At 49.1% G+C, this 14,071-nt stretch overlaps 1 protein-coding gene across 1 annotated transcript; it reads right to left on the bottom strand.

Annotated features, from left to right (window-relative positions):
* Positions 1-2,552: 2,552 nt before the first annotated feature.
* On the bottom strand, positions 2,553-3,574 carry SFTA2 (surfactant associated 2). The gene is made up of 3 exons (XM_046006399.1): positions 3,228-3,574; positions 2,892-2,980; positions 2,553-2,744 (listed from the first exon to the last, which is right to left on the bottom strand). Exons 1-3 carry the CDS (start codon positions 3,286-3,288, stop codon positions 2,658-2,660), a joined length of 237 nt encoding a protein of 78 aa, XP_045862355.1. The 5' UTR covers positions 3,289-3,574; the 3' UTR covers positions 2,553-2,657.
* Between the last annotated feature and the right edge of the window lie 10,497 nt (positions 3,575-14,071).

Here is a 14,071-nt window from a genome sequence, read left to right as displayed (position 1 = left end):
AGCTTCCTGTCTTTCCCCCATTCAACAAGTACTTCTTGAGTACTTACTACTGTGTGCTAGGCCCTATTCTGGACCCTTGGATTCATCAGTGAGTGAAACAGATCTTTGCCCTTGTACTTTCATTCTAGTAAAGAGAACACATGTAAATAAGTACACTGCAGCGTGTCTGAGTCATAAATGCTATTGGGGAAAAAGAGTAGACCATGGTAACGGGTGGGGAGCAGATTGTAGTATTAAGTAGGGGGTCAAGTAGAACTCATTTCGAAAGTGAGATTAAGCAAGGACTTGCTGGAGTTGTAGGAATTAACCAAGTAGGATGTGTGGGAGGGAAGGGCCAGAGCAAAACTAAGATGTGAGCATTCCCTGAGTACTCAAAAGTGTAACAAGGAGACCAGTGTTGGGGGCAAGAGCGGGGGTAAATTCCATTGTGGGGTAGGGGGTTGGGAAGGCTTGAGGCAGACCATCCAGGGCTATGCTATCCAAAATGGTTGCCACTTAACTAAAATTAAACACAAACATCAGCTCCTTGGTCACACTAGCCACATTTCAAGTGTTTGATAGCCACATGTAACTAGCTAGTGTCTATTTCATCTATATTGGTCAGTGCAGGTCAGTCTTGGAAGAGAGATTTTTGAGAAAAGAATCAGGAAATCACAGCCTGGTGCTTCTGGGCCCTGAGATCTAGGAATCAGGTTAAGGAGCAGTTAGCTGTTTGCTCCTCCAGTCTTTTGGATATCCAGACATCCAGTCTCCCAGCTTGGTTAGGGCCTTATACCTAACCCATTGGGGTTCACCTGCCCACTGGTGCAGGCTAGGAGCAAGTCATGAAATACTGGGGCCCTTTGCGGCTCCCAGCTGCTTCTCTTCTAGGCTGCTGGTCCCAGGACAATTGTAGAAGAAACTAGAGGAATTTTTTCCTTTGTTTTGTTTTGTTTTGTTTTGTTTTTAAACTCTCCCATTTATATGGAGCCAGGCCTTCACCTCCCTCCAAAGGAGTCAGCATCTAATTTCACATGGTGGTGACGGTGTGTAGGTGGGAACTATGATAGGCAGGAGTGAGAACTATGGAGAACAGGAAAACGATTATATTAATACTCCCAAATGGTCAGGTTTGGGCTGCATGCTTGCATTTTGAGAGAGGTGGTAAGAAGTCAAGACAGTCTTGGGCGAGGAGTCAGATGAGTGCCTGTGTCAAGGCTATCAGGAGGATGAGGACCCTAGACCCCTGAGGGGACAAGGATTTATATGTTGGGACTAGGGTTCTACCTTAACCACCCCTACTGCTGATTCCTACAGATCTGACATGTGTCCTAAATGGCTGATGCATGTAATCCTCCCAGGAGTGCAAGCAGCAGGTACCGTCAGTCATCCCCATGTGAAGAAATGGAGGCACCAAGAAGATAAGAAATTTACCTAGGACTCAAGTGTAGGCCTATGGGACTGAATGTCCTCAGAGTCAGCCAGTACGAGCTCTGCTCCCCCACCCACCCCGTCCTCCCCACCACTTAGGCCAGGCTGGCCATCTCCTCACAGGTGGAACCTCTCATCTCCCACTGAGGCTGCCTCCCACCCCTACCAACTACCCTAACTGACCTGTGTGGAGTCACACAGGTTCTGTCCACATTGCTCTCTGGGCTCCTGAGCTCCCAGCCCCAAAGCTGAAGCAAAGAGAGATGAAATGAAAATCTTGCTTAAGCCAAGGCATTTGTCTGGTGTCAGACCTATCTGCTGCTGATGGCCCTCAAGTGACTTACCCTTGGTAAGCCTCAGTCCTCATCTGTAAATTTCAAGACTTCTGCGAGCATCGAAATGGGAAAGAATTGAGCCTGGGACAAAGTAAGAATTCCATACAGGCGGGGAGCCCGAGTGGCTTAGTGGGTTAAAGCCTCTGCCTTCAGCTCAGGTCATGATCCCAGGGTCCTGGGATTGAGCCCCTCATCGAGCCCCTCATCGGGCTCTCTGCTCAGCAGGGAGCCTGCTTCCTCCTCTCTCCTCTCTCTCTGCCTGCTTCTCTGCCTACTTGTGATCTCTGTCGGTCAAATAAATAAATAAAAATCTTAAAAAAAAAAAAGAATTCCATACAGGCTTCTTTGCTTTATTTCTAGGTGTTATGAGGATCTCAGCTTGAAGTGTTAGTTCACGCACATGGGTATATGAGTGTGGTATGTGTGTCCCCAAACAGTTAATTCCCCAGATTCTTTCTAGGCCTTTCACACTGGTGTTGAAGGACAGGATGTCCGTCCTGGAACCCCTCTGCTTAATAAGGGGGAGAGTCAGAGACTTTGGTGTCCCAATTCCGTTTTCTTTCTTTCTTTCTTTTTTTTAGATTTATTTATTTATTTGACAGAGAGCATGCACACAAGCAGGGAGAGTGGCAGGCAGAGGGAGAGAGAGAAGCAGACTCCCTGCTAAGCAGGAAGCCCCATGTGGGACTCGACCCCAGGACCCCGGGATCATGACCTGAACTGAAGGCAGACACTTAACTAAGCCATCCAGGTGCTCCCAATTCCGTTTTCCTGCTGGACCTCCGCTCATGAACACACAAAGGCAGGTCATTGAATTCACATTTACTGCCCCTCAGCAGGGTTAGGGCATCCCTTTTGTACCTCGGTGGCCAAATGCCTGAGCCAAGGGAAGTACACAGGTTTCGACTATTCTCAGACTTTGCAGATGACGTGGAGTGGGGATCCTGCATGATGGAGGGTGACATTGGTCCCTGATGGGAGGTGGAGGAGGAGGCAGAGCTGGGGGAGAGAAAAGGTTAGAGGGAAAGGTGTAAGATGGCTCCCATTCATCCCTTGGTGGTGGCCAAACATCAGCAGAGAGGCCCACACTGAGTCAGAAACACACTTTGAGGTCATGCAGCCCTCTCTCCCCTCCCAAAGAACTACCTTCTCGAGCAATTCCAGGAAGTTGGAGTCATAGGAGAAATTTGCTAGAAAAGAGTCCTTCAGCTTCAGCTGCAAAATCATTCCTGGCCCTAGGGATCCAAAAACAGAGTTTAGGGCCCAGTAATTAAGGCCATATTCCCTCAGAGACACACATACCCCTTCCCCTACACCCCCTATCCCCAGTTCCTCTTCCCTGACAATGGCCTTCCAGAACCTATCGATGCAGGGGTTCAGCCCCAGACTGAGAGCTTAGAACTGGGTGCCCTGTCCCTCTCACCCTCCTCTTTGGCCTCTTCCTGCCATGAGCACCCAGGCCTCAAGCCATCTCGCCCTCACCTGTTCCCTGTGAGCTGCCCAGGAGAGTCAGGAAGAGAAAGAAGGGCATCCTGGCCCCCATTGTGGCCACCTTGCTTCTTGCTTCCCTGATGGAAGAGCTGTCTGAAGCTCTGGCTGGCCTCTCCTTACCAGGCCTGCCTTTCTACACTCCACTCAATCCTTAAGCCCAGGTGTTGGGGGAAAATGGGAGAGGGAAGCTGGGTAACTGGATTTTCTAGTTTTCCCAATAAGGCTTAAGGACCCAGGAGAGGGCCATTCAGTGGGCTATTGAGGAAAATAGAAAGTGGTTCCCTTTCCTCAATCCTGTGCCTCCCTTTCCCTATATCTGGAGACTTGGGGAGGGTGCCCCATCCTACAGAGAGGGAAGTTAAGGAGGTGCCCCTCTGTAAGTGTCTGGGCCCCACCCAAGCCTGGGCCTCTCCTTGCTCTTTAGAGATTAATGATTAACTGCAATTAATTTCCATCATTCATGCCACGAAAGGGCTCAGGAATGTGGGCCCAAAAGGGAGGGGTAGATTACACCCAAGTTTCTTTCCAAACCCAGGTATCCTGCTGCCCCAGGCACAGCGGTTTCTAGATGAGAAATCTGGGTAAGGGGGAACCTTCATCTTTGAATGTTTTGTTTTGATTGTTCTAAAACATCTACTCAGGTGGAAACACAAGTCTCATCAAATATCCTCCCACCCCCTGCGTTATGAACACTCATCCTCCCAACCCACAGCTATATACGCAGGCATTCTGAATGACGAAAACAAGGACAGATATGGAGGGAGAGTTTGGAACCCATCTAGTTTACCATCTTTCTTTACAAATTAGGAAACCAAGCCCCAGAGAGGGCGTATGACTCACTAAGGTCACATCACAGGTTTGCAGCAGAGAGATTAGAACCCACCCCTCAGTATGCCAGACATAGAGACAAGCTCAACGGATTGACACACTGGTCACATAAGCCCCTAGAACACACAGAAGCACATGCCCTTTGTCTTCCTACTTGCATGCCTGTGTATCATCGCCCTCTTCCCTGGAAGACCAGTGGGCCCGAGCACAGAGGGATGGAAGCAGTGAGACCACTGGGCAGACTCAAGGAGAGAAGCCAAAAGCAAAAGCAAGGAAATGGAGAGATGGAGGGAGACACTGTCTACACCATAAAGATAAATAAAGTGAGGCATCCAAGGACCCCCAGACTTGCACAAGAGAGCAGGCAGAGAAGAATGGAAAGAATAAATGGACAGAAAGATCAGCGGGCACCACAGGTACGAGCAGGGGGTAGGAGGCAGGAGCACAGGCAGATGCACTGGGGCATCTGAGTCTTCTTAAGAGGAGAGTGGGGGCACCCTATGTCTTTCCCAGCTGGTGCCCATAACTATATAGTCGTGGCTGACACTGCTGTTTGCTAGGAACATTAGAACCATTATTTCCTTTAGTGCTGGTAACGACCCTGTGAAGTACAAACCAGCTCACGCCATTTTAGGGGTGAAGAAATGACTTAAATCTCATGACTTGCCTGAGATTGCACAGGTTGGGAGTAGTGGATTCAAAGCAGTCTGGCTTCAGAGCTAGGTTCTGAACTCCTGCATTGCACTGTTCCAGAACATGACTCATGTCTTCCCTGGTACTCCTCTTTGCCCCTTGCCCCTTCTCTGCTGAAAGAATAGAAAGCTTTGTGGGCCACAACCAGCGAGGTGAGAGATGGCTCAGGTGTTTACCCTGCCCTGAGCAGGCCCCAGGTCCTGACATCCTCCACCTTCGCCCAGCTCCCAAATTCTGCTTCCTCAAGGGACCCATGTATCCTTACCCCCGGTGGTTGTACTCCTAGGAGCAAGAGGACTCTGGGATAGGACACTCTCCCTTTGAGGAAGGTCTGGGCTGGAGATTGACTTGAGCATGGGAGATTGGTCTCAAGTCTGGGAAGAGTCTAAGGGCCAAGTAGGGGAGTCCTCAGCCTCTCTTGCTCACTCTCCCCCTCCCCCAGTGTTTCCTGGGATCAGGCTGGGACAGGTTAATCCCCTGAGGACAGCTTGGTGACCTCTCCCTGGGGATGGAGATCCTGGGGTTGATGGAAGCCCCGACACACTTGGGTCTCCTGAGACTTGTAATCAGCTTTAAAGAGCCAGGAGATGGGTCTGGAAAGGCAGGCACTGGCAGGCACCGTGGATGCTGCACTGGTGCTGTTCCTGGGCCTGCAGGAACACCATCCACCAGCCCAGTTGTGGGCTCTGAACCCAAGGACATGGCCTACTCTTGTAACCCCATTTATTTTTCTTCTTCCAACAGCTCAGCTGAGCTCATCAGGAAACACAGTATCTGGAGACATCCTGACTACCTCTGAGAGTCCCTCAAACTCTTGAAGATACCTCTGCCAGTCTCCTATTTCTTTTTTTTTTTTTAAGACTTTCTTTATTTTATTTGACAGACGGAGATCACAAGTAGGCAGAGAGGCAGACAGAGAGAGAGAGAGGAGGAAGCAGGGTCCCTGCCTAGCAGAGAGCCCGATGCGGGGCTTGATCCCAGGATCCTGGTACCATGACCTGAACTGAAGGCAGAGGCTTTAACCCACTGAGCACCCAGGCGCCCCCAGTCTCTTATTTCTGAGGAGATCTCTGCTGGTCTCCTCACTGTCTCTGCTGGTCTCCCCACCATCTCTGGGGAGATCTCTGCCAGTCTCCCCACTGTCTCTGCTGGTCTCCCCACTGACTCTGCCAGTCTCCCCACAATCTCTGGGGAGAGCTCTGACAGTTTGACAGTCTCTGTACCATCTTTGTGAGTTTCTCAACAGGTTCTTCAACTTCTGGGGTTTTCCCAGTAGTGCTCAGACTTCCACTATGACCATTTCTGGGAGCACTGCCGTAACAGTCTTAGTGTCTCAGTAATATTTCTGTTGCTCAGTCCATCTCTGAAGGTCTCTTTAGCTTGGCCTGGGGCTTGGGGCAGGCAGTAAGTCGACAGTTTCCCAGAACCTCACTGAAGCAGTGCCCTGGCCTTGGTGGCTCTACAAAGGCCCCCCTTCCGCTTTTTAATTTACAGAGTTCTTTTCTTGTAGTTAGTGTTTTTTGTATCCTGCCCGGGACTTTTTTTTTTTCTCTCCCAACGTCAAAGTAAAAAAAGTATTCTCTTATATGTCCTGCTGGCAGCTTTATTATTTAGGCTCTGAAATTTAAGCTTATGATCTGTCTTTGATTAATTTCTGTTTCTGGAGTGAGGTAGAGGTTGGTTCATTTTTCCCCTTGTGGATAACCAGTTGTCCCAGACCATTTATTTCAAAGACCCTCCGTCTCTGCCCGCCATTGAATTGTGTGAGTACCTTTACTGAAAGTCAAGCAAGCCTATATGTGGAGATCTATTTCCGGACTCTCTTCTGTTTTTCTGTGTATATTCTTATGTCAGTGCCACAGCACTTAATGACCAGTTTTGTACCAAGTTTCAAGATCTGGTAGGGTAAGTCTTCTACCTTTGTTTTGCTTTAAGATTTCTTGGCTATTCTCAGTCTTCATTATCATAGAGTCAGTTCATCATCTTATACCAACAACTTGCTAGGATTTTGACAAAGGGTACGCTGGGCGTAATTTCTTCTTCTGCTCTCACTCTGATCTCTTCTGGCCATGTTCTCCCTCCGCCCTTCTAGGAGCTGTCTGTCTCCCTCACAGTAGCCCCTGGAACTGCTTCCACTCTGCCTGGCCTTCTATGCCCAGCATTGCTGTTTCAGGAGTTTCCACTCCCACAGTGGCTAGAGCGGCCACCACATACACTGAATTCAGCCTCCAGACCATTAAGGTGCTCTTATTTGCACTGGGCCATTTACCAGTAAAGATGGTGGTTGGGCCCATTCTTTTATAGCCAGCCCTGGCTCTTGGAAAAGAGTGTAGGAACAGGCGTTAGTGCCTGCTTTCAACTGTATTTTGAGTATGTCTAAGAATGCCTACAATTCTTAAAGGGGTTTTGGTCCTGCTTGAGCTTCTGGTCATACCAACAGCTGGATGTCTGTTACCTGACTGCTTCCTTAAAAGGTTTCCAACTTCCTTCCTCATGGCCTGATCTGTCTTTCTGGTGCAAGAGGCATTCCCTCCAAGGATCCTGTTCCCCTCCTCCCTCTGTTTCCTCTTCTTCTCCCCTCCATTCCCAGCAGGGGAGGCATGAGCAGCCTCTCCCCAGGTAGCTGAGGGCAGGAAATGAGGGGAGGGAAGACAAGACAACAGGCTCTAGCTCCCCGTGATCAGGTGGTGGGAAGGACTGGGGCCCAGAAGAAGGAGAGAGAGGCCTGTCTGATCATCCTCATAGCAGATGTGTTGCAGATGAGAGAGACATAGACAACAGAGCCAGAGATAGTAGAGGAAGGTTCAGAAAGACAGAAATATGTGGATGTCAGTGAGGAGTTTAGAGACCAACAGACACACATCCACAGTGTCGGGGAAGAGGTGGCTGTAAAGAGGTGGATGAAAGCCCTTAAAACCCCTTCCATTGAGATTCTGCTCTCAAGATGATAGCAAAGAACTCCACAGAGAGTTGTGGTCTTTGGGCTGCATAGACATAGGAGTCACAGAAGGAAAGATGGAAAGTCATGGAGGGCAGTGGAGAGCTGAGGGTTAAGGTCCCACCTGCCTTGATCACTTCCTCTCTGTTCCTCAGGCCCGAAGCCTCAGGAGAAGAGCTCTGTCTGGGACTGGGCCATGGTGCTGATTAGCCTTACTGTGGTGGCAATAATGGTCAACCTACTGTATGGTATCGAGAAGGTGAGTGAAACTGTGGCCCAAACGTGGAGGTCCCAAGGCCAGTGGGGCTGGGACCTGGCATTCCAGGACTCTGAGAAGAACAGGGGCTTCAGGGAGGAGGATGACAACCTGCCACACTTAGAGGTCAGGGGAAAAAGGAAACCTTGTCTGGGTGGCTGAACCACTGACCACGCAGGGATAGGGATTTGCGGCCACTGAAAGAGAGGCTGGGGAGGGCTAGAGGCTGGGAGACAAGCCCAGGGAGACACTAAATTTAGCTCCAAGCAGTGAAGAGCTGTCTGCTCTGTGAATCATATCAACCTGGGTGTTGAATCCTAGCTCTACCATTATAGCTGTGTGATCTTGTGCAAGATACTTAACCTTTCTGTGCTCCAGATTTCTCATTAATAATAATAATAACTAATACTTAAATAGCACCTATTATATGCCAGGGACTATATACATACCCATGTACCCATTGATATAGGTGCTATTATGACCCCTCATTTTAGAGATGAGGTGTAGTCCTCATTTGATAGATGAATGCTGGGTAAAAGGAAAATGATAGCATCCATTTCAAAGGGCTGTTGGAGAATGAACTCTATATGTGAAGCACTTAAGTGCTTGGGATTAGTAAGTGCTTACTAAATTAGCCTTATTGATCCCTATTATTGTGTTGCTTGAAAAGGAATGCTGAGAACCTGAGCTGTCAAAAAGAGACAGCAGTCTTTGGGAAGAGCTGAGGGCTGGACAGCAGGTTCCGGGGGCCCTCAGTTAACCCAAACTATCCATCCCTCATCTCACAGGTCTGTTGGTTCCAGAAGGAAGTGAGTGTGGAGTGTGGTTGTGGTTCTGGGAGTTCTTATAACTGCCACCACGAGGACAGCAGCCAGTGCTACCCTGTCAAATGAAGGGATGGGGCCAGGATAGCTGAGTATTCCTCCCCCTTGGACCTTCCTTTTTCCTCTCCAAAAGAGACTCATTCCCAGACTCAGCTTCCCATTCAGCTAGCTGGGACCATTTCCTACAGTGGATTCCTCGGGCTACTGACCCATCCAGGTCTCCTCCACCAACATTGTAAGGGGAAGTCCATGGTCAGTCACCAAGTGGGAGGCTGAGATTCCAGTCCTGGTCCTGCCACCAGCCTGCCATCTGGTACTTAAGTTCTCTGATGCCGTTTTCTCATCTGCAGAAGGTAGGACCAGAGCTCCATGGTCTCCAGGGATCTTCCAGACTTCATGGAATCTAGGCCTGGATGGTTGGAACTTTTGCCCCTCACCCTTTCTTCCTATTCTACCCTCTTCCACAGAGAAGGTCATTAGCTAAGGACACTTTGGGCCTCCCCAGCTTAGGATGGGGGATTCTCCCTTCACAGCCCCTTTCATATGGAGCCCCTTTGGGCTGGCTCCTTCCCTCCCAAGATCCAAATTCTCTCACTGTCTCACAAGTTTCTCCTCACAGGTGAGGAACCCTGCTCTGTAATGCCCCCTTAGACCAATCTGAGTGGATGAAGGACACAATTCTTGCTAAATAAAGCACTAGCCGCTTCACTTGTCTCCTAGCCACTGTGTATTTGTTGAAGCACATGGGTTTTACCATAGGGCAGGCACTGCCTGATTCTGGTCTCCTATTTACCAGGTGTGTGACCTTGGGCAAGTCACTTCCCTGATCTGAGGTTGTTTATTCTCATCAGTAAAAGGGAGGCTGGCATTGTTAACCTCATAGGTTATAACGAGGTAAGGTTCTTAGCACAGTCTTTTGTACATAATAAATGTTCAAACGTTAGAAGCTAGTAGGGTTGTTTTGTGACTGGCCCCTCAGCCTCTAGCACAGCAACCTCTACTCACACTAAGAAATCAACTTGAGCCTCAACTAAACCCCCCAATTCCTCTAACCCAGATCTATGGATCCTCTGGGGTAAATTGTGGCTAAAAGAGAAGGGGGGATGTTTATTTACCCAGCCAAAACAATCTCAGCACTGATATACTGACATACTGGTCTGGAGAGTTCTTTGTTCTAGGATCTCCTGGAGTCTCCATCTTTCCTTTCTCCTGATTCCTTGTTGGGGGGACTGTCCTAAGCAGTAACATTATGTTGAGAAGTCTCTCTGGCCTCTATCACCCAGATGCTAGTAGTACCCCTCCAAGTTGTATCTCCGGGTTTTGCCAGATGTTTGTTGGAGGAGTAAAACTGTCCCTCTCTGTTGAGAACCACTTTCTTAGAGGTCTGGGTCCCTGGGGGAAAGGGTGAGGTTGGGGACTCATGGAAAAGGGAGTTGTCAGTCACTCTGAGTCCAGATGGAGTTGCAGCGGAGGATCTGCTGCTGACTTTGTTCCCCCATCTTCTAGGGTGCATTGCCTCCTAGTTCTGACGAGTCAGTCTTTAGCCTGACTCCATGGAGACTCATCTAACTCCCATTAATTTCATAAATGAGCAGTTGGCCTGTTCTCCTCTTCTCAATCATTCCAGCCCTGCCTAGAGCTTAGGGACAAGTCATATCAAGTGATGAGATGAGAGAAATCAACATGTCCAGTCTACCGATCCTCCCATGAGCCCCACTGCCCTGAGATCCTGGCCCTTTAGATCTTGACCTTCTTCACTCTCTCTGCCATCTCTACTTCCTGCAGAAACTCATTAGGTGGCCTAGGTACCCACTCCATACAGCCCAGTAGTATGTGCTTACTGATTGTCTACTGTGTTCCAGGTGCTGATTCAGGTGATGGGGAAGCAGCAGAGGTCAAGGCAAAGACCTCGCCTACAGGGTGCCTACTTTCCATGAGAGGAGGCCCACTGGGAGCAGATCAAGTGAGTCATAGTGGGGTGGTGACTTGGACACTTGGACTCATGGCTTTCTCTCTCATTATCCTTGGTAGTTTGTTCCCCACTGCAACTCCAGCTGCAGACAGGTCATTTGGGAGTCCAGCGAATGAATTTTGACAATCTTCTGAACTAATGCTTGCTCTAGGCAAGAAATCAGGAGAAAGGAATGATGGAGACTCTAGGAGATCCTAGAAATGAGATGTCTACATTTCTATATGGTGTGGATGAGGGGGGCTTGGAGGCAAAGAGATGGTCGCTGGGCTGATATGGGAGAGGAGGGGGGGTATGGGCTGAAGGCAGAGCCCCTGTATACCAAGCATCTCCACCAAAGATAAATCTCAGCCTCTGTATTCTGCATCCCTGTTGAGGTGTGTGAGGTCAGGTTCTGGGCTTCTGTATCTGTCTTGTCACTTGTCCCTGTCACTGCCCCCATTGTCTCTGCATCTTGTTGTGTCATCTCTGGACATCTGGAAGCACCTGTCTCTGCCATAGTGGGCCATGTGAGGGTTTTTCTCTTTGCTCTTTCACCTGATATGCATGGACGGCTCCACCCAGGGCAAAAAGAGTGACCATGTGTGAGTAAGGGGTGTGGAAAGCAGGGCTGACGTGAGAGAGGCAGGAAGGCAAATGTGAAGCTGGAGAAGAACCAGAATTTAGATCTCTTCCCACAACCTGACGACCCAATCATCTCCCTCTCCACTCCACCCATGAGAGCTCAGTCCTTCCAGAGTCCAGCCATTTGCTCCCTACCTCCCCAGAGCCCTGGAAGCCACCCCACCTAGTCCCCACTCCCTGTGCTGGGGCTGGGTCAGGAGTCTGCCCCCTCTGTGTTCCTTTTCTCAGATCCCACCCATTCAGCAGACACCCAGGGCCTGGCTCCATGACGCGGCTGCTGCGGTCTCCCGTTATCAGGGCACCCCTGTGGGGTGGGGTGGTTCCATTTGTTTAAGGTTTAGGCCTGAGGGGCCCCAGCCCCCATGACGTCAAATATGGATCCATATAAGCTGAGGAGACCCCAGCCCATGGCTCCAAGCAGCTGTTCAACTCCGACATGGCCCAGCCAGTCCACTGCATCCGCTCCACTTTTGGCCTCCAGTGCTGCCTTCTCGTCCTCCTAGCTTCTTGGGAGGCAGGTAAGATGCCCTCAGAGGCAAAGGGGTCACCATAACACAGGGAGACAAAAGACAGAGAGGGATTGTTTCTTAACACTTATAGGGTTGAATGACCAATCAAAGAAATGGATAGCAGGTGGATGAGTGTGGAAGGGGAAGGGGTGTTGGTACAGGTTTGTTGCAAAAGTTGCCTAGAATGTTCACTGCTCAAGTTTGCTGGCTAATGGGCAGGTAGGAGATGAAATCCAGCCTGTGCTTTGCTTCTCAAGACACAGCCTTTTAGGCTGCATCCACCCAGAGGGGAACTTCTTCCAGTTTATATAAAGACACCATACAGGCTGGGACAGCAGTGGGGACCTGATATTTGCTGAGCATCTGTTCAGTGCAAGGAACTTACAGGTGCTCACAGTACTTCATCTCATTTTATCTCCTCAAATCCCCTAAGGTGGTTAATAATATCCTACTTTATAGTGAGAAGAATGTGACCCAGAGAGGTAAAGGGACTTGTCCAAAGTCATGCAGCTAGAGGGTGGCAAACAGGGATTCTGACACTCCACATTGCCTGCTTCCCTATGGAGGCATGGGGTGCATTTCTCTTCCAAAAGCCCTGTTTTATGCTCACCTCAGTTCTACTCTGGAGTGTGGCCCATTTAACTAGTCTAGACTTCCCCACATCTGGCTGATACCAATAGACAATGCTTACTGAGCACTTACTATGTGCTAGGAACTGGTGTACACACTTCATCCACGTTTACTTGTTTAATCCTTATAACAACTTGATAAGATATGCGTATGTTTTTGTCTCTCCATGTTATAGCTGGAAAATATTTCAGGATTCGGCGAGAAAATGTTTATGGAAAAGTTTAATGAGGAAAACAGAACCATAAGTTAAAGTGAAATCACCAAATTAATTCACTTAGTTAAGAAAGAGCTCTGTGACTGACCCTAGGACATAGAGAGGCCAAACACAAAGGCAGTTTGGAGGGGACCTGGGTGATTTGAAGGAGGGTCTTCATAAGGCAGACATACACAAGTAGATTTGGAAGGACTCTCTGTGTACTGGATAGGGTTATCCATGGCAACGATGTTAATGATCATAAACCAGAGCCCAGAAAGTTGTGAGTCTGGATGCTCCAGACAGTATTTGGGTCAGGACGGGTAGAAGCTTCTCCTTCTAATAGTGTTTGGCTGAGGGTGATATTGGAGGAAGTTTCTTCTTCCCTGAGCTCAAGTCATGTTGGGCCCAGAAGCTGGGGGCGAGGGGATCAAGTGTATGGTAGATGGTAAGGGAAGGGGCTGAGGAATCTTCAAGCTGCCTCTGCTAGGTCTCAGCAGTGCGTTCTATTTGTGCCCTAACTTGATGTCCTTCTGTCTACATGGAGGGTCTGGGGACAGAGGCATCAGGGCCCTCCTCAGCCTCCCAATCTCCAGTCTCCTCTCTTTGCCTTCCTGTCCAACTCAGCTGTAAAGCCTGCTCTCCCACCTGCTGCTCTCCACCACCTTTTGTTGTGCGGCTGCCCAGGAAAAGGAATTTGTAGGTACAGAGCAAAAGGGCATGAGTCATGAATCAACTCCATATACATTCGCTTTTGAGGGAGATTTGCTCTAGGACACAGACAGGTGCAGGGCAGACTTGAGATCCAAATTCTAGAACAGAATACTCTGGGCTCTGTGTGTGTTGTCTGGGGAGATGGCCATTAGAACTTGCCTGGATGGCATGGAGGGGAAGGCTGAGGAAAGGGCCAGGGAAGTGGACACTCAGATCCTGTAGAGAAGAACAAGTGGATGACAGGTGGGGAGGGCTTGAGACTGGGATAAGGTTGGGATGGGGTAAGGTTGGAGCTAAAATATGGATCTGGCTGGGCACATGACTCTGTCCAGCAGGGAGTGAAGCTAGGGTAGAGAGGGAAGAGTGATGACCGGGGAGGATGAAGATCTTTAGCCCACAGTTCTAGCCCTTGTCCCCCATCATTTACCCATAGGACTAGTCAATACCCAGGCTCAGATAACTGGATCTTGGAAACTAAGAGTCTGTGTCATGTAGCCATAGAACCAGAGGTGCAGAATCTAGATTAAATTAGGGCAGCACAAGTGGGGCTGGGGTCGTGGTGAGAATCTAAAAAGAATGTTTTCCTATAATAAATGTTATTTGATTTAATTTATATGACAGAAATAATATATGCTCATTATAGAAACTGGAAAATTG

This window comes from Meles meles, chromosome 5 (genome assembly GCF_922984935.1).
Source record: "Meles meles chromosome 5, mMelMel3.1 paternal haplotype, whole genome shotgun sequence".
Classification (NCBI taxonomy): domain Eukaryota; kingdom Metazoa; phylum Chordata; class Mammalia; order Carnivora; family Mustelidae; genus Meles; species Meles meles.
The sequence above is the reverse complement of the archived record's forward strand: the minus strand, read 5'-3'. Positions and strand labels throughout refer to the sequence as shown.